This window comes from Vigna unguiculata, chromosome 9 (assembly GCF_037176805.1).
Source record: "Vigna unguiculata cultivar grain cowpea cultivar isolate G323 ecotype 2 chromosome 9, ASM3717680v1, whole genome shotgun sequence".
NCBI classification, from domain to species: Eukaryota; Viridiplantae; Streptophyta; class Magnoliopsida; order Fabales; family Fabaceae; genus Vigna; species Vigna unguiculata.
The window spans coordinates 43,278,008-43,298,543 of record NC_140800.1 but is presented as its reverse complement, the minus strand read 5'-3'; the positions used below and the strand labels follow the sequence as shown (position 1 = coordinate 43,298,543).

Sequence of the window (20,536 nt, the reverse complement as noted above, 5' to 3'; positions counted from 1 at the left end):
CTGATGTATAAAAACTATACGGTGAATTTTAAAAAAAAAAGCCTAAACAACTTAAAATATGTTATGAAAAAAAAATTAAAAGATATCGCATCATTTATAATAAATTATAAGATTAAATATATTTTTTTCTTAATTTTTTAAAAAAATTAAAATTAATTATTTTTAAAATTTTGAATTAATATTATTTATTTTTCAGTGTTATTTATTAATATTAATTTTAAAAAGAGACTAATTCTAATTTTTACTAAAAATTTAAGAATTAAGAGATAAAAAAATATTTAACTCTCTATTTTATTTTAAAACATAAATTTATTCAAAATTATTTTCCTTCTTAAAAAATAAGAAAACATATATATATATATATATATATATATATATTTATATATATTATACGTTAATATGTAAAATATTTTTCTTTACATTTGGTATCATATATAATTGTGTTGTGTTTAATAAAGCAAAATAAAAAAATTTATATTCATTCAACAATATATTAATATTTTAACTTTTTTATTCTTAATTTTATTTAGCTATTATACCTTTTTTATTTTCATAAATATAATTAATTTTTATTTATTTTGAGATAGGCCAGTTTGGTCCCATGACCGAGATGAGTTGACCCAGGTCGGCATGTGCTGATGGTCAAGATGAGTCAAGATGGTTTAGTTCATGTCAGCGGTTGAGACAGTCCGGTTCGATCCCATGACAAAATGAGACCAAACCTACAAAGCTGACCTAAACAAAAAATATTAATGATATATTTAAAAAATAATAATATATTTTTCATGTTTAAAAAGGAAATTGACCCTAACATATAAGATTTTTATGAATTATTTGTAAGGATGACAACGGGGCGGGGTGGGGACGAGTTTCGCTATCCCATATTCATCCCCGCAGAAAAAATTCATCCTCATCCCCATACCCAAATCCAACGGGTATCAAACTTTTGTCTCATCCCATCCCCACCGGGTAACGGGTATAATCTCGTACTCATACCCGTACTCCTGTTCTAACTACTTCAATATTAATTTTTATAAAAGAAAAAAAATTACGGTAAAGAAAACCTAATATTATCAAATATTCAATATTAGGAGGATGATTGTTCTTCCATATCAAATATTTAGAAATAAATTATAATTGTATACATTTTAGATTAGAATACCAAATAAAATTTTATGAGAACCAAAACATTTGTTAAATTTGCAAACTACAACATTGATGAAACTTAGTTGATAAAATTAAAAATATTTCAAAAAAATATAAAAGGAAAAAAAATATTCAAATTAAAATATATTTTAAATATTTGTTTACTTCAATTTTTTAAATTCTAATGAATCTCTTTTTTATACACTAATAAAAATTATAATACATAACTTGATCAAAATGACACAAAGAACAAATAATAAACTTAATAATAAAATTTTGATATAGATTTTGTATTTTTTAAACTTCAATATATGTTGGATAGTGACAAATAAATATTCATAGCAATTACATTAAATTTTTATATTGTAGTAAATAAAAGTTATTTATACAATTAAAGTGAAAAAATTACAGTATGATTAATAATGAGTTATAAAATAACAAATAATTAGATAGAATATATTAAAATATTATTCTACTTATGAAAATAAACAATAAATAAAAATATTAAAAAACTAACAAATGTGTGTTTTAAAAATAATTTGAAAGACTATTGAAAGAAATTGTATAAAGGGAATCAAATGTATAATTAAAGTATGATAAGATGAAAAATACCTTAGAGAACTAATTATTAAATTATATTTGAAGCGGTTAAAATTAATTAGAAATATCATTAGTGACGAAAAAAAATTGTCATTAAATTACAAATAAATTAGTAATTAAATTGGACACTAAATCAAGTACCGATTCGATCATTGAATCGGTCACTAATTTAATCACTGATTCAGACAATAAATCAACTACTACCACCAATGACGAAAAATAGTGACTGATATGGGTTAATGACTAAATCAATCACTATTTCATGTTTTTCTTGTAGTGAATTATCATATACTATTCCTAAATATCATTATATATATATATATATATATATATATATAATTTGAACCACTTCAAACATAATTTAAAGTGAAAAAATTACAGTATGATTAATAATGAGTTATAAAGTAAAAATAATTAGATTGAATATATCGAAATATTTTTCTACATGATGAAAATAAACAACAAATAAAAATATTAAAAAACTAACAAATGTGTGTTTTAGAAATAATTTGAGAAACTATCGAAAGAAATCCGCACAAAGGAAATCAAATATATAATTAAGGTATGATAAGATGAAAAATATCTTAGAGAACTAAGAAAACTTTTCAAATACCAACATATATACTTAATGGTTGAAAAATAACGAAAATTATTTTAATGAAACAAAAGAGTTCTTCAAATTAAACAAAAATTAATAATAATAATAATAATAATAATAATAATAATAAGTAAATAATTTTTGTTATATTGTATAAACATTCTCATGTGAAATAAAAATATATAATAAATAAAAATATTAAAAAATAATATAAATATTCAAATATGAGGCATAATTTTTTTTTAATTAACATACATCATTTTAACATAATTACATAAAGGTTATGATAAGATAAAAAATATATTGGAGGTGCGAATGAGTTTCATGACAAACCAAATAATTAAAAGAAATAAAAATAGAATATATATATATATATAGGGTTACTTAATTAATTGTGAATATTTTAATAATTTAAATGAGAATGAAGATATGATGGAGACAGGTATTATGGCGGGGATATGTACATCCCCATACCCAACTGAAAAAGTTGGGGATTCCCCATACTCATACCCATACCCAATCAATGCAGGGATTCTCCATCAAAGCGAGGACGGGTTCGGACAATACCCACGAGGACGGGTTTATTTGCCATCTCTAATTATTTGACCCCGTAAACTTTTTTAATTGAGAACTTTTATAGATAATTTGACCTCCTAAACTTTTTAATTGGAAGCCTTTTTGGTCTTTGATTTTTTTTTTGTTCCGATCTAGGTGGGCCAGAGTCAAACCGTGTGGACCGAGCCAAATTGATGGCCCTGATACAGGAAATAATTGCAAAAATAAAATAGAATGATTTGACTAATTGGAATAATTTCTGAATTTCTCATTTGTCAATTATAATAAATTTTGAGATAAACAAAATTAAAAATTGTTATGACTAAAATTTTGTTGGAGCATGATTTCATTTGCCTTAACACTATTATATAAAAGGACAATGATACTTTAACCTGATATTTTTTTTTGACCCACTTTTATAATCCACTACTTCGATCTCCATTGGATCATCACATCACATCATATCATTTGAAAGAATCAAAATAAATGATTTAATGGTGATTGAAGAAAGGAGTTAAAAATGGATAAAAAAGTGAGTAAAAAAAGTGGGTTAAACTATCTTTATTTATATAAAACTGTCCAGAAATAGAGTTTGAAGTCTCCGTATTTTTGTTTTCGTATGTTCATGTGTTCTATTTAAACGACTTAATTCAAAGGTTTGATCATTGGAATCGTTTTCAGTTGAATAGAAGTTTAACCAAAATCGAAAACAATGTTTTTAAAATTATATTAATTTTATTTTAATGAAATAAGATTTTTTTAATTAAAAAACTAATAATTTTGTTATGCAATGTTCTAGTTAATTTACGTATATTTTAACTAATTCACTAGTAGAGCAAGATTTTGTCTAGTTAATTTAAGTACATTTTAACTAATTCACTAGTAGAACAGATTTTGACTAATTAATTAAATTATTTTTGTTTTCTTCATCAGAAGAACTGAAATCATACATAATTAATATTTATATTTCTGTAAGGTTATGTTATCTTAATGTTCGGATTAATCTTCTTGTGTTATTCATGATTACATTCTTATTTTTTTATTAGATACAATCTATTACAATTAACTATTTCTTACCAAAATATAACGTTGAATAACGGTTTCATTTCTTGAAATCGCATAATAATTTGTATTATTTGGCTATCAAGACAATATAACTGTTATGTGTAGTAATTTAATAGGTGAAATTGTATTCAAATAGAAAATATCACTTTAAATAATTGGCTTAGTTCTCTTGCACAGTGTCCTTCTCCGCTCTTACAAACATGACTGAGGGCGGTGACAGTGGTGGTTGCGGTGGCGGTGGCGGTGGCAGTGGCGGTAATAAAAAGACACAATCTGAAGTGGCTTTAGCTCTTCCTCATCCAGTGAAAGAACAATTACCTGATGTTCAGTATTGCATCAACAGTCCTCCTCCTTGGCGTCAGTATATTCTGTTCATAGCTTATTTTCTTTCTTTTTATGCTAAAACAACTACAGTGTGTTTACTCAGAATATTGAGTTTTCCTTCTGAAAATTTAAGCTGAAGCACAATATTATAATTTTCACGAACCAAAATATTCATCAATTTTATCTTCCTGAGCTTTAAACTTTGTATCTGGATTTGTTACTGCCATGCATGCAGAACAAGCAGTGTTATTGGGATTCCAGCATTATATTCTGACTCTTGGTGTGACAGTTCTGATTCCAACTACGATCGTTACTGAAATGGGTGGGGGTCACGTAAGCTTCTTTCCATTTATTTCTTGATCTTTTTTTTCTTTTCTCTTTCAAATTTTACAAGGGTATTATACACTGAAATCCTTAATCAACGTAGGCTGAGAAGGCCAAGGTGATACAGAATCTATTGTTTGTTTCTGGAGCAAGCACACTTCTGCAATCTTGGTTTGGAACGCGATTGCCAACTGTAGTTGTTGGTTCATACAGTTTCCTAATACCCACAATGTCAATTGTCCATGCCAAGAGATACAGTTCATATACAGATCCTTATGAGGTAAAGGAGATTATCTTCTATGCTTGTTTGTATAAGTGCTTGTGAATTGTAGAACTTCTCCATGTTCAATTTATGTTGCTGATGAACAGAGGTTCACTCATACAATTAGAGGGATACAAGGCGCCTTGATTGTAAGTGCATGTTTCCATATAGTGGTGGGATTCTTGGGCCTTTGGAGGGGTGCTGTCAGGTTAGTAAGTGCATGCTTACAGTTTTTTTGGCTAGTTAGAGTTCATAAAATCCTTTAATCACTTTCAGCGTGTTATATCTACCTAATCAATTGCTTTCTCTTGTGCTGCTTTAGGTTCCTCAGCCCACTTTCTGTTGTCTCTTATGTAACTTTCACTGGCCTCGGTCTCTATCATCTTGGATTCCCAATGGTAAAATTTTTCTCCTCTGGTGTAGATGTTTCAGTCAAATAGGTTGAGCACTTGAATCTTAATTCTCGAGTTTTATGCAATTTAGCTTTTTACAAGTCTATAAGTTGCTGGTAGGATTATTTTGATTGACTTTCCCTCTATTTTGGCTTATCACTGTTGCAGCTGGCAGAGTGTGTTGAAGTGGGGCTTCCAGCACTGTTTGTTTTTGTTTTCATCTCACAGGCAAGTAGTTAATCTTGCTAGTGTCAAGTAAAATGTGTGAGATATGACACAGCTAAATTCAAAATTCACTACTTCTATTCTTAAATTTCGGTCCATGATGTATTCGTTATCTTCTATGCTTTTTGCAGTATCTTAATAGATTTATTAGCGCCAACAAGCTTATCTTCGGCAGATTTGCGGTGTTGTTTTCCATTGCAAGTGCATGGTTAGTCGCACAGATTCTGACTGCAAGCACTATATACAACAACAAGCCAGGAGATACTGGGAATAGTTGCCGCACTGATCGTTCTGGTCTTGTCAGTTCTTCTACTTGGTAAAGATTGTGGACAGATTAAGTTTTCCCAGTTAATCATAAATAACTTGCATTCTTTCAGAGTCAAGGTTTGCTTTATCCACCAAGTTTCAGTCTTTGAATGAGATGTTGATAAAATTGTCTGCATTAATACAGGGTATATCTCCCTTTTGTGCCATTCCAATGGGGGGTTCCGACCTTCAACTTTGGAGAAGCTTTGGCTATGACAGCAGCTTCTTTTGTTTCTCTTTTTGAGGTATGCACACCCTTAACAGAGATACCCATGCTTTAATCATTATGATAGTTTGCAATAAAGCAACTTCACTAGCCTACCTAAATCTAAATAAACACTTAAACATGCAGCCAGATCCCATCTTATGTTTGTTTCGAATTTCAACGTTTTTCATGTTTACATGCAGTCTACCGGTGCATTTTATGCCGCGGCAAGGTATGGAAGTGCAACACCCGTGCCACCACATGTTATTGGCCGCGGAGCCGGCTGGGTGGTAAGATCCACATGCACTTATTTTGTAATTTTTTTTTTCTGAAATCACAATCGGGGAACTTAATATTGATTGTTTGCGTCCTTCTTATTGTTGTTTCAGGGAGTAGCTTCTTTTTTCAGTGGCGTTTTGGGTTCTGTAACTGGATGTACGGCTTCAGTGTAAGTCCATCTCAACATTCAAAACCCCTTGAATGTATTTATGGATGAGCCTTAACCTATCATTCATGATTTCAAGCTCAACCGATTTAAGGACATTCTTGTCTGTTTTGAAGAAACTTTTTTGTTTATAAAATGTGTGTAGGAAAGAGTGGAACGATGTTTCGTTTTAAACATTCCCTATACAATTCTTTAAGTAGAAAAATATGATGGTGGTAAAGATCCCAAAACTAGAGAGTTTTCTTTGCCTTCGTAGTTCCTGTTAGTGCATGGTTCTGCCCCCAAAAACTTCAGTGGTTACGAGTCTGTAACCATATTCATCTTTGCGCGTTTGCATTGCTCTGGTTTCAGGGAGAATGCTGGATTATTGGCACTCACTAGAGCGGGAAGCCGAAGGGTCATCCAAATATCAGCTGGCTTTATGATATTCTTCTCTATATTTGGTATGATAGACTAACATCTCTGGTAATCTATGAAGCTTAATGATCTTCACTTGACAAATCTGGAATTTCCTAATGAGGCAAAAATTGAATACAATTATTTCAGTATGGTTGGCATTGTTCTCGTGTCAGAATGGAAGTTTTACTTTAATAATTTGCATAATACCAAGATGACACTTCAATACTAATTTGAGAAAACACGACCAAAACTGAAGTTGTGTCTAGGTTGTGTCGTTCATGATGTTGTCTATGCAGTGTTATTATTGTCTTCAATTAACGATATCTCATATTGCACACTTTCCCTTCAACCAGGAAAAGTGGGAGCATTTTTTGCTTCCATACCTTTGCCAATCATAGCAGCATTAAACTGTGTGCTCTTAGGCTATGTCTGTAAGTTCTCTCTAACCAACAGTCTTTGTAGAGCTTTGCTAGTCATGAACTTGACAAGAGTTTGCAATTTGGGATATGCAGCTTCTGCAGGTCTTGGTTTTCTCCAGTTCTGTAACCTCAACAGTTTCAGAACCAAATTCGTGCTGGGCTCTTCATTCTTCCTCGGCCTCTCCATACCACAATATTTCATAGAAATTTTTCACGTGAAGCATCAACACGGCTGGGTGAGAGGCCTGAACCGAAACCAATCATTGAAATTTAATTCACAATGACGCATTAAGTTCAAATTAGAGTTTCCAAGGCACTAGATTCTGATCAAATTTAATAGTGATTTACATGATTGTGTCATTTCAATGAATTTGCAGTTCAATGATATGGTTAGCGTGATCTTCATGTCGCACGCAACGGTGGCGGCGTTGATTGCATTAATTTTGGACACCACACTCACATGCGAAAATGATGCAGCCCGTAAGGATAGCGGTTTGCAGTGGTGGGAGAAGTTCAGTGTATATAATGCTGATGGTCGGAACGATGATTTCTATAGATTACCATGCAGACTCAACGACTTCTTTCCCGCTATTTAAGCCAATTCATTACTTCTTTTTTTTTTCAAAACATTTTGTCTCTAGTTTCCAATAGCGTTGTTTGAATTGGAATAATGTTGTTGATAATGGGAATAATTTATTTACTATATTATTTCCTTGAGTTGGTATTGTACTTGTTGAAGAGAAGAAATTTAATCAAAGAAGAAAAGAAAGTGGTCACGTTGTATGGATCAGAGGGACGTGCTGATTTTAGATCATAGAAAATTAAAAATAGGGTAGATAGAAATCCGAATAGACGATTCCAAGAGAGAGAAAAAGGATTGACCTTTTCTGCCAGAGAATATATGGGATCACACAAGCCATGAATGGCAAATAAACGTTCTGAGTTGTCTCAATTTGAGGTTGCAACATGGCGAAACTAAGAAATAGGTATTAGGTGTCACACTGAGGTTTATGCAATGTCATTCTTAATACGTTGGAATGGCGTAATGTCCTTTGCCGGGACTGGGATACCATCTTCCGGTACCACCTTATCATCTTTCTTACAGTATTGTCTCTTCCCTTTCCCGGGCATATCAGTATTCATCTGGATACTTCTGTCCGCTGAAAATTTCAGGCAAGTCAAATTTTCATACAATTTTCACACTCTGCGTTTACATTGGATGCACTGTGCCACTGTCTGCGTTGTAAATTTATTTTAATTACATGGGAGAACTGTGATCAATATCAGCAATGTCTAAAGGACCAACACATATGTATATTGTCCAAAGAGGTCTGTGGTTTTTTTTCTTTTTACTAATGAATTTTAAATCAATGCACCTATGTCAGATGTTTTTCCCAAATAGATGAAATGGCGACAATATCCGATTACGTTCAGGTGTTTGAACTTGAATTGTAAGGTGGAAATTTTGGTGATTTTGAATTTGATATTTAAATTTAGGAATGAATAGAAGCACAGGCTTCGATTTTCTTGTTGACCAAAACTCATTTACAAGGTTCCAATGCTGCTTTTAGACTCAAATTCTCCAAAAAAAAACTTGACAACCTTAATCCTTTTCATGTTTGAGTGTAAAATTTACGTTATTAATTTTATTTTGTTTATTAAGGCTGCTTACTGTTTCTTCTTGAAATCTGCGTGGAAGATCAGTTTCCTCAAAGATCTCAGGAGCACAGTTAATTCACTGATTCTACGGAACCTTGTAGCATGACCATGTACCTTGTTCTCATTGTTTCATCCTCTGTTGTCTGCTTCTGCAGTTTTTCTTTTGGGCCTTCTTTTCTCCCCCATCCCTTTTGATTAGAGACTATTCTGTTGTCTTGATTCACTTTTGAAGGTGAATAATTTCTTGATGGGTGTTGATAATTTGCCTTTTGGGTTTTCTTTTCTTGTTAAACCGACTTAACCAATCTAGTTTCTTGATTTGAAAGTGTTCCTTTATGTCCACATTGCAGAGATGATACGTGGTGCATCTGATGGCTTTATTGCTGCACCCGAAAAATTTAATGAATTACTTGATGGCGAAGATGAAAGAACAAGTTCAAAATTACGGAAGGGAGTAAGACTATGGAGAAAATTAAAATATCAGCTTGTAGAATACAATTCACTTCCAGCCTATATGAGGGACAATGAATTCATATTGGGTTATTATAGATCAGAGTGGCCACTGAAACAGATCTTCCTTAGCATTTTCTCAATTCATAATGAAACACTTAATGTCTGGACGTAAGTACTTTGACTTTCAAGTACAGATACCTTTCATTATATATCTGCTAAACCTGGTGCCTTTTATGTTGTATTTTTTCCCATTTGAAGTGCGTTTTTTAGTTTTAAATTGCAAGAGTGTGAATTAACTTGGTGCTACTTCTTCTATTTTATATTTGTTACTCATAGTTTAGCTTCTTTCAAAACATGTCCTATTTGTTGCTCTGAGGTACATCTTGAAGATGATCTCTAGATACATGTGCTTTAAGTATGTCACTTTTAAGAAACAACATTAAAGGTGCGTAGTTAACTAGTCCAAATTACAATCCTTCACGTAACGCTAGTGACATTGTTTCAGGCATTTGATAGGGTTCTTCCTTTTTCTGTTTCTCACCATATACACAGCTTCAAAATCTCCAATGGTTGCGGATTTCAATTCCGTTCAACATCTGTCTGAACTGATCGGGAAAGCTGATCTGAACAAGATTCGTTTAGAGCTCTTGAAATGCCTGCCTTCACTGCCCAACATGCATGAGACTCTCAAGTTAAACGACTTGAGTACATCCCTTTATTCTTTAGACTTCTCCTCAGTATCAGGTTGGACCGTAGTGGAACTTCTCAGAAAATGCTTGCCTGAGCAGTTTTCCCTTGTAAGTTCCTCTTCCTCTTGGTTGGAGTGTCCTTTAAGATTAAGATTCTGTTCATCTATTCTTAATCTGATGCATTTAAAACATTGATGTTGGTTTATATATGAGAATTATACTTTGTTTCAGAATGGTGTGAAAGGTGACATGAACATGGTATCCCCCTTAGTGGTACAACCGATTACGAGGTGGCCATTCTATGCGTTCTTAGGTGGGGCCATGTTCTGCTTGCTGGCGAGCAGCACATGCCACCTCCTTGCTTGCCATTCACAGCGCCTTTCCTACATCATGCTGAGAATTGACTATGCCGGGATTTCTGCACTGATTGCAACTTCATTTTACCCTCCTGTGTATTACACATTCATGTGCAATCCTTTTTCCTGCTACCTCTACTTAGGCTTAATAACACTGATGGGGATAGCCTCTATGATCTTCTCTCTTCTCCCATTTTTTCAAAAGTCTGAGTTCAGGAAGTACCGTGCCACCATCTTCTTTTTGATGGGATTTTCAGGAGTGGCACCCATTATCCATAAACTCATACTGCACAAGCATCAACCTGAGGCATTGCAAACAACAGGGTACGAGATACTGATGGGAGTTCTTTATGCTTTGGGAGCAGTAATCTATGTGGCAAGGATACCAGAGAGGTGGATGCCTGGGAAATTTGATATTGCAGGACACAGTCACCAACTGTTTCATGTGTTGGTTGTGGCAGGGGCATACACACACTATGTTGATGGATTAATCTACCTAAGATGGAGAGATTCTCAAGGTTGTTAGGTACATATATATACATATAGTGAACCTTTTGTCTTTCTTTATGTGGCCATGAATATAACTAGAGCAAAACTACATTCCCTTCTAACATTCATTCTCCTTTTCCCTATAAATCCTTCCTTTCTTAACACATACATTCAAAACTTTCTATCAAAATTCCTTTAACTTTCATAATTTCTTTTTTCCTAAAACATACACACTCTTCTCCATCAATAATATCACATATATTAAAATTTATAATTATTATAGTTAAAAAAAGTTCATAAAATTTATTTTATTCAGTCAATATATTTTTTTATATTTATATATTTATATAGATAGATAAATAGATTTATCTTTTATTTTTCACCTTTCATAGTTATTTTAAAAACTCTTCTGAATTAATTTAAATTGAATTATATATTTAAATTATTATTCCGAAAAAATGTATTTAAAAATAATACAAATAACTAAAATAAAATGACCATAAGTATTAGGGTAGTATTTAATTGATTTTATCATTAGTATATAATTTTATGAATATTTAAATACATTGATATTTTTATTATATTCAGTAAATACAATTCACAGTAATTTTAATAATACTACATTGAATGCAACATATTTTTTTAAATTTAATAAACATAACATTGAAAGCAGATGCTTTTAAATAAATCTATTTGATCAGTTTTATTTTTAATCGGTAAGTCTATTTAAGTTAGAAAATTCATTATCAAGTAAAACCTAAACATTAAAAAAGTAACATAGTATGTAGATGACAACATTTTATAACTTTACAGTTATCATTTATATAATTATTCAAAAAATAAATATTAAATATATATCTTACAAATGTTTTCATTATATTTCTGGTTAAAATAATACAAACGAATGAATAAATTTTAGTAATAATAAGTTGAATAGAGTAAATTATATGTTTTAACAGAGGAAAGAAAATGAAACAATCACATACCTCAAATGTAGAAAGACTAATTTATTCTACATTTTGATGTAAGTTATTTTCCAAGGAATAGAATGAAACTTACTTTGACAGTATTAAGTTAAAATATACTAATTTGTACATTTAAACCTAAAAGGGATGGTAGTAATATATCCACTCCACAATTGTTAAACACTTAGATGCAACAACAACCTTGTAAGGTTTCCAAAGAACAGTTACAAATTGATGCAAAATAATGGACTTTATTTGACATTGTAACATGAATGATTAGCATTTAGAAGGTAAGAAAATGATAGAACAGTTAAAAATGTTTAATAAGTTGTTAACTGGCAGCATTGAATTATGATAATTTGATTGAAAAGATGGGAAGTACAATAATATGTAGGGAATTGGAGGTTGATCACATGGTGCGCATTGAAGTGTGTGGATAAAATAGTAAGAAATAGCATCCCTATCTAAATCACACGCCTGTATCCTCCGGAAAACATGGTCAGTTGTATTTGGATCGCCGCTTCTCTCTTCTTTCTCATCTTCTCCTTCTAACTTCGAACCATTATTGCACAAAAGACAATTTCGAATATTTTTTCTTTGGTTTCCCCTGAGCCTACCATCCCACTATTCCCAAATCTTCACCTCTTTCAAACTTCAAACATTGCTCTCTAGATTCCACTCTCTCTCTTTTTTTTTTTTTTTATCACAGATTCAATATTTGAAATAGTTTAACCATCTAACAATTTTGTCCTCTTTCAATTCTTATCAAAGCTTCTTTTATAATGTGTTCATTTGAGTTATAACATGTTGGAAATTCATAAATGGTTTTATGTTTTATATCGAATAAAGAAAAAAGTCAAATACCTTTAATAAATTTTGAAATTAGTTTATTTCGAAACTTTGGATCAATTTAGTCATTCATCTTTTAAAATACATGGATCTAGTCATTTTAATCAAATTTTATTAGGTTTATTTGATGTTTCGTACGTATTTCAAAATTATATTTGAGTTATTTATACTGTTTGACACCTTTTTATTTTAATGTTAAGTCAAATACTATTATGAAACACGTTTGAAATGCCAACTAAACTTAACAAAATTTGATTAAAATGACTAAATCCATGTATTTGGAAAGATGAAGGACTAAATTGGTCTAAGATTTCGAAATGAATTAATTTCAAAATTTTATAAAAGTTAAAGGACCAAAAATATACTTAACCCAAAAAAATATTTATAAATTTATTATGTTAAGATTTTGAATTATAAGCTGGATAGAATTTGTTACAGAAGATTTTGGTTCCCTAATTTCTTTTAATATATAAATGATAACAATTTATTTTTATTTTAATATATTTTGTGTTTGTGGTACTCCAAATATTTTGTATATATGTTTTAATAGTCTAAAATTTCGAAAGTGGTATCATTTTCTTTTTTTTTTTCATGATTTGACTTACTTCACTAATATTTTTTTTTTGAAAAGTCCTATCGAGCATAAACAAAAATAAGAAACTTGATATAAAATATAAAAAGGAAAGTTAAATAAAGATATTAATTATATCAATTTTTAAATATTTTAGACTTAAATAAATGATAAAACTGAATTTTTATATAACAATGAGCTGCTAAAATTGATTTATGAAGTAATCATTTAAAGTTCATATTTAGAATGGGTCGATGCTTTTGGTAGAAATATTGATTCTTGTAACATGAATAATGAATAATGAGTTTGTAGCTTGTACCGAAAGATACCGGTGACAAACAAATAAAATAGTAGCATAAGAGTGCACTAAAAAGGACAATATAGATTGAGAATGTGGAAAGTAAAATAAATAAATAAAAAATAAATGAAAATAGAGTGAGAGAGAGAGGTGATGAGTGGACGAATAAAACGAAAAGCATGAGACTTAAAATCACGTGCTTGATTAGGGTTGTAGGGTAGTTGGGAATTTGTCATTTTTGGCTTGATTCTCGTCTCTGAAGAGGGCGAAGAAGCAGTGTTTGTTTCTGTCACATTTCGCAGATGCGCATGCCATTGCCATTCACCAATGTCCCTTCAACTCATAAATAAACTCTAACTACATTTCTTCACAAAACCATCATCATCTGCATCTTCTTTTTTTTTTTCTTTAAAAAAATTTGACACGCATCGACACACACTATAACACTGATCTTCATTTTGGGTGTAAAAGGTAAAGAAAGTTGGTGCAGCTAGGGAATGGAATCTTGAAACAGTTTAATTTCGCAATCGGCAATCTTTGACTTTGCAATTAAAAAAGTGACAATAATAGCAAAGCTCGTGCGGTTGGAAATGCCAACTTAATAAAGGTGCGCAAATGGAAACAGGAATATGTAGAAGAGAGAAAAGCGTATATATACATTCAACAACTCATAATACTTCTCATAACAATGTAAATCGATGTCAGAATCTTGTAAAATGAATCACAAATTACAATTCTAAAATTAAAAAAAAAAAAGGATTACCGGCGTACCAAACCGAAAGAGAGGAAGGTTGAAAAAGAGGATTCGATATAAAGTAATAATGTCTATCTGTCTGGTTCCGATTGTATAACGTTGGAGTCCAAAATCCTAAAAGTGAATTTGCATGCTGCTGTTGTTTATTTTAATACGGTTTAGCCTTTAGTTGACTACTTGAGTTGTGGTGTGTGTATTTTAGTTTGATAATCCCGGTGCTTAACAGAGAAGGATATGCATCACAGAAGTGCAAAAGGACATAATCTATTAAAAGAGGGACATCTTTGCATAAAGTCACACTTCATTGTCCACACAGACTAAATATTTTCTTGAATAAATGAATAGAGATTCCCATTCATCACTAGCTTCTTGCGTTGAGGAAGGGCCACTTGGTGACTACACTCAATTGATTATTCACAAATAAGTCCAAAACAAATATAGAAAAGCAAAATTTATTGTCACTGCCACGTTTCCAACGTCAATCACGAATTGGTTCTTCTCACTTTTTACTGTTATCCGTACATACATGGCATAAGAGCATTTTCAAGAACTCTTATTATATATTTTTTATTTCAATTAAGTTTTGTCTTCATCACATCATTTTGAGAATATCTTTATAAGTTTTGCTTTTAATGTAAACTATTATGTTGAAATTAAAATAACATTTTTGTACCACGTTTGTTGTAATTTTAATTTTTTTTGTAGAGGCATCTCTTAAATTTAATAAAATAAAAAGTGTGAGGTATGGAATGATCCAATGTGGCAAGCTAGGCATATATGTGCCAAAGTGTCAGATCCGAAGCACAGTGTTCCTCAAATATGACATTATTTCCGTGTACAAAATCACACATAGAGTAAGAGCTACCCTATTACGCTGGGCCCTTCATGTGTTGTAAGTACCATATGGATTTTCTACCATTTGGGAAGGGTAAGTTTTTGTCTCAAAAAGCAAGTTGTACACATGCGGGGTATATCTTAATGTACAGTACCCCCATCTTTTGGATCCTCATCATGATGCTTCATATATTTTCTACTGTGTCCTTTTTCACTTTCTGCATTTAACTTGACGCCGCAGATGCATATTTATTAAGCCAATTAAGCGTTTGTTACTCTTGGCATTTGAAAAAGAAAGTCCAAGAGAACGTGAAAATGTGACTCATGTGTCTGTCGGGTAAAATCTTTTCCGTGTTGATGCCTGCAGGGTATTTAAGCATTCAAAGGAATATTCCACGTAAATAAGCAAAGCAGCAGTCTTTTTTTTCGGTAACCATAATTGCTTTTTGTTGTTGGCATCACACTCAAGTCGGTGCTTACCACTGCTTCCTCTTTATGAAACATCACTCTGTCTAACTCCAAGAGTGGTGTTTAATCCTCTACTTACATATCAACTAAAAAAGTGGAACAAGCCAAAACAACCCTTAAATGAGATAATAGAGCCACACCACAAATTCATTTACTAAGCTATGTGCTGCACGAGTGCGTGGTTGCTGATTGTGACAAATGCCTGTTCAGTGAAAACCTCAAGAAAATAGAGATAGACCTCAAGAAATTAGTTTGTTGGTGGTTGCAAAACACGCACATTGAAAAACGATTAACGGGAACAAAACACTAATCATTAAAGCATCATTAGCAGTGACTACACCAAATTAAAATTAACTTTTTTAACTTGAAAGGACATCACTTACTATGTCTGGAGCATGGTAATTGGTAATGCTGCCACGATCTCTCTCTCTCTCTCTCTCTCTCTCTCTCTCTCTCTCTCTCTCTCTCTCGCGTTCTACAGTCTACACTGATGGACACTTTAGTACACACACGCACACAAAGCCAACTGGCAGTGTTGATTCATTCGCATAAAGATAAAATAAGAAGGCGAAAGGAGTGAGCAAAGGGACAAGCAGTTTAGAATTCTTGTGTGATTCGTTTGTTTCTCTTTCTCTCTCTCTTTTTGTTTGTCCATGAATTATTTTTTTCTCCACCCTCTAGTGTTCCTCCTCTTCTACTTAAACTGAGAACAACCACCTTGAGAACCACAAAAACCAGAGCAAAGAAACACAGAAAACAGATCCTTTATCTACCACTCTGCACTCTTTCACCTGATCACCACATTAAAGGGCCAATCGCTCCAAGAAAGAGGAGTTAAATGGATATATCAAGTTCGCAATACAATAGTGCTGATGAATCTGGTTGGACACATTACCTGGACCAATCCTCTCTCTCTCAAAGCTATTTCCAGAGGAGAGGTGGGATAGTACACTATGAAGGAAAGGGGGCTACAATGGAGGAGGGGGAGGAGGAAGAAGAAGATTTATCCATGATCTCTGATGCTTCGTCTGGTCCTCCTCATTACCATGAAGATGATGATCAACACAATTGTGTAAATTGGTATTCTTCTTCTTCTCACCACACCAAAGAATCAGAAAAGAAGAAGAAGAAGAAGGTCAAAGAATATGGTAACAATCAACATCCTTCAACCCTCGACGACACTGCCAGTTCCCCTGTTCTTACCTGTGTTAAGGCAAGTAACAAGGCAAATGTAATTGTTGTTATAATTGTGATGTAATTTTATGGCATAACTATTTTGTGTGTAATGTTAATGGGATTTTTTTATTATTTTATTTTTTATATTTGAATAGAAGAAAGTCAGTTTCTCAGGGAATGGAGCAGTGGAGAATGGTGTGGAATTCCCTCCATGCTTCTCGGGAACAAAAGTAAAGGTACATCGAATCGAAAGTTTGATCATTTATATTTTTTTTCTAACACATTCTGCTTATTCCGGGTTGGTTTCACATTTTGTTAATTTTGAGAGCCGAACTTGTGAATCACTGCAGAGAAAATCTAAATTCCAGAAACACTTCAGTTTCTTTGAGCGTTCTGGAAAACAAACTTCAGAGGAACCAGGTGATCCATTTTTTTGGACATTATGTTGTTAATGTTTGTGTCCTTCCTATAAGCTGGCACGTGCCTCGTAGTAATTTGTTTCATCATTTTTCTCCTGATGTTAGATGGTTTCAATGAAGGAAAGAAATGACAATTTTACCTGTGGCTTTTGCTTCTACTGTGGAAAGAAAGACCCGGGGATATCAAAGTAGATGCTGTTCAATGACAAATAGAACTCCTTTTTTTCAAAAGAAGAAAAAGGAATGTCTCTTATGTTGTAATGTTACTGTTTTTTGTAATTTTACTGTTCTTTTTAGTGGGTGCTGTGTTACCACTGCCAATGCAGTTTGGAACAACATAAAAGAATATAAGAAACTCTAAGAGGTTTCTGATTCCATTTTCTCTGCTGTCATCTGATGAATATGCTCACACTTTTTTTATACATATTTCTCTGCTCTCCAGAAGACAAGCATTACGTTGCTAAATTCAAACATGAAGTAGCAGAAAACTAACCAATTTGGATCATCCAAAATTACATTAAAACACCATCATCTTTTATCATGCTTTGAAACAAACTCAAGTATCTTTTTTGTCGGTATCAATTAATTTAAGATTCAGACGCATCGTAAATAAACAAAGAAAACTGAAATATAAGCAGATTTAGTATCATGTCCCACAAATGCAGTAATAATTTGAAAATGGATGATTTCACGTGAATCACATAATTTGAAAATGAAAAAATGAATGTGGTTAAAAATGAAGTTTGTACACATGACTCAAATACACAGTCAAAGGATTTGTACCAAGGAAAGGGGTTAGCAGCAGAAGGACCCAGTTGATTAAGTTGAGCTAGTGCCAGGCTAGCTCTGAAACAGTTTGGGTGGGTTAATATGGTAACCTAAGCTGGTTGAAACCAAAAATAGACAAGTATCCAAATGCAACCAACAGTCAAGGTGCGAAAGTAGGCACCCCCACCACCACCTGATAGCTACCCACATAAACTGTGATCCATATACAACAACACTGGGTGGTACAATTATTGAATTTGTTTTTCATAGAATATCCAGCACAATCTTTTATTCCAAGACTCAAACCAAAGCATGGATCTATCGGAAAAGAACTCAGATGTTGGGAAACAGACAACACCCCTGCTTTCACTACTCATCCCTCTTCTCATTGCCCATTCTAAATTGGCGTTACCCACTTACAGTTAACCAATTATTGCGCCTTTCTTGCTTTTCGCCCTTATCCACACCAATTTAAACAATGTAGAATCAATGAAAACAACAAAACACTCTAATACACGCATAACGCAACAAAACGCTTTAAAGTACATTTTCGACCTACTATTTTCACCTTCTATATTTCTATCTACCATCTTCCTAACCAACCACTACTCTACAAACATTAATTAAATAAATTGCCTCTCTTTTTCGTTCCTTCAACTTCGGAAGGCAAAATAAAGGTCGTAATTACGTATATTCACATATAAAATCCATGACACATAATAAATATATATGATAAATACAGATATTTAATTACCTGTTTTCTAACAGGTCATATACAAGTATTATGATATCAATTCACAAAGTAAAATAATTTTTTATTACTGAATTTTCACAACCTTCTTATAATCTTACTAACATCTTCTAAATGGTTCTTATTTTTTTTTTTTAATATTTTAAAATCACTTAAAAAATGACACATTATATTATAAGAAAAAATTGTTAAAATTTAGTAATCAAAATATCATTTTTCATTCACAAATATCCATTATCTACTCGTAATTATTCTTTTTTTTTTATATTTTTTTGAATAATAATTATTAGTGATTTTTTTTTCTTAAATCAAATCATCAAATCATCAAAATAAAGTCATTACGGAGAAAAATAATTATTGAAGAATTATTTAAAGTTTATCTTCATATATTTTTATTTTTTTATTAAAGCCTATAAAATTAAAGCAACTTTAAAAAGATTAATTTTTTAAATTTATAATTTTGTACAACTCCTTGTACTAATATTTTTATAAATAATTTGATTTTAATTTTACTTTTAAATTATTTTTATTTAATTTTATATTTAAATATTTAGTTTAAATAATTTTATTTAAAATTTTATATATATATATATATATATATATTTACAAATATTCATAAATATCTAGCCATATACAAAAATCTGCAAGTATTTTTCTATAAATACTCGACAGTAACATATGGCTAACGGAACAGATTTTTAAGACGATATTGTTTAGCACTCAAGATCAAACAAACTATATAAGGTTATTGAGATATTAATTTTTTTTTATAATAATTTTATACGGTTAACGATGTTAACATTAATTAGTCGTATATTTCTTTAATATGTTGTCCGTCTCATTAAGTATCCATTTACTATTTAACTAGTGTTATTAGTGTGTTGGCATCTTTAATTTTTATAAAGATTTAAGTTAAGATAAATAAAGAATAAAAAATTAATTTTTAAAATAATTGTTAAATATAAAATTAAAAAAATAAAATATATATACAATTTTTTTTAAATAACAATTAAAAATAGAAGAAGTTTTTAAAATAACAATTAAGAAAATATTTTTAAAATAACGGTTAAAATAATTATTTATAAAATAATTAACTTTTAAAATAATAATTAAAGATAAAAATAAAAAAAACAAAATATGAATAAAAAAATGATATCTCTTATATATTGATATAGATGATTTGATTTTTAATTTTTTTTAGTTTTTGATCAAGAGTGCATAATTTTTACATTTTATGAAAGGCTGGTCCCTATAATTTAGCTTTTAAATGTAAAAGAGAATAAAATTTTAATTGTGCGATAATAATAAATAATATCTTATTTTTTTTAAATAATATTGTTTGAGAATTGTAAGTGTGAATGTCTTTTTTGACCTAAATTTAATTTTCGATAAGATTGTAAAAAAAAAACAAAACATTTTACAAACAGTTATACTCTATCCATGTCTCCCACAGTTTCACGCTATAATTCTTGTGAGAAAGCCTCTCTCTTATTTGAAATGTAAACAGTAGTAGTAGAATACTCAAGTTGCAAAAATAAAGTCATCCACTGTTTTTTTTTTTATTTTTTTTTAAGAATTTGGAGTTTTCAGGTTATTACTGCTTGTTTTATTTGTATTTCTGGTTAACATTGTTGATGTTTGTTTTGGTTGCATTTAAGGTTATCTTACTTATGTTTTGTATAATTGATTGTTGAATAAAATTGCAAGATATAATTTCTAAGTAGTTTTTCATCACACGGAAAAGTTTGTCAAATGTAGGATTACATTACGAG

The 20,536-nt window shown here is 31.1% G+C and overlaps 3 protein-coding genes across 8 annotated transcripts; all 3 read left to right on the top strand.

Annotated features, from left to right (window-relative positions):
- The first annotated feature begins 4,156 nt into the window (after positions 1–4,156).
- Positions 4,157–8,215, top strand: LOC114163725 (putative nucleobase-ascorbate transporter 10). The gene is made up of 14 exons (XM_028048019.2): positions 4,157–4,321; positions 4,524–4,621; positions 4,716–4,892; positions 4,982–5,082; positions 5,197–5,272; positions 5,435–5,494; positions 5,623–5,807; positions 5,943–6,042; positions 6,206–6,292; positions 6,392–6,450; positions 6,799–6,890; positions 7,200–7,277; positions 7,359–7,501; positions 7,643–8,215. The coding sequence occupies exons 1-14, from the start codon at positions 4,165–4,167 to the stop codon at positions 7,859–7,861; spliced, it is 1,632 nt and encodes a 543-aa protein (XP_027903820.2). The 5' UTR covers positions 4,157–4,164; the 3' UTR covers positions 7,862–8,215.
- A 50-nt stretch (positions 8,216–8,265) lies between these two features.
- LOC114162992 (heptahelical transmembrane protein 4-like) lies at positions 8,266–11,203 on the top strand. Of its 5 annotated transcripts, none has more exons than XM_085666167.1 (4): positions 8,266–8,400; positions 9,235–9,545; positions 9,883–10,174; positions 10,298–11,203. In XM_085666167.1, exons 1-4 carry the CDS (start codon positions 8,281–8,283, stop codon positions 10,946–10,948), a joined length of 1,374 nt encoding a protein of 457 aa, XP_085522293.1. In that variant the 5' UTR covers positions 8,266–8,280; the 3' UTR covers positions 10,949–11,203. The 5 variants fall into 5 exon arrangements, with proteins under 5 accessions (XP_085522293.1, XP_027902828.1, XP_027902827.1 ...); XM_028047027.2 differs by having other exon boundaries at positions 8,298–8,438; positions 9,275–9,545; XM_028047026.2 differs by lacking the exon at positions 8,266–8,400 and adding an exon at positions 8,445–8,594 and having other exon boundaries at positions 9,275–9,545.
- A 5,015-nt stretch (positions 11,204–16,218) lies between these two features.
- On the top strand, positions 16,219–17,622 carry LOC114164444 (uncharacterized). Of its 2 annotated transcripts, XM_028049119.2 has the most exons (4): positions 16,220–16,863; positions 16,982–17,062; positions 17,177–17,246; positions 17,351–17,622. In XM_028049119.2, the coding sequence occupies exons 1-4, from the start codon at positions 16,489–16,491 to the stop codon at positions 17,374–17,376; spliced, it is 552 nt and encodes a 183-aa protein (XP_027904920.1). In that variant the 5' UTR covers positions 16,220–16,488; the 3' UTR covers positions 17,377–17,622. The 2 variants fall into 2 exon arrangements, with proteins under 2 accessions (XP_027904919.1, XP_027904920.1); XM_028049118.2 differs by having other exon boundaries at positions 16,219–16,863; positions 17,177–17,622.
- The last annotated feature ends 2,914 nt before the right edge of the window (positions 17,623–20,536 follow it).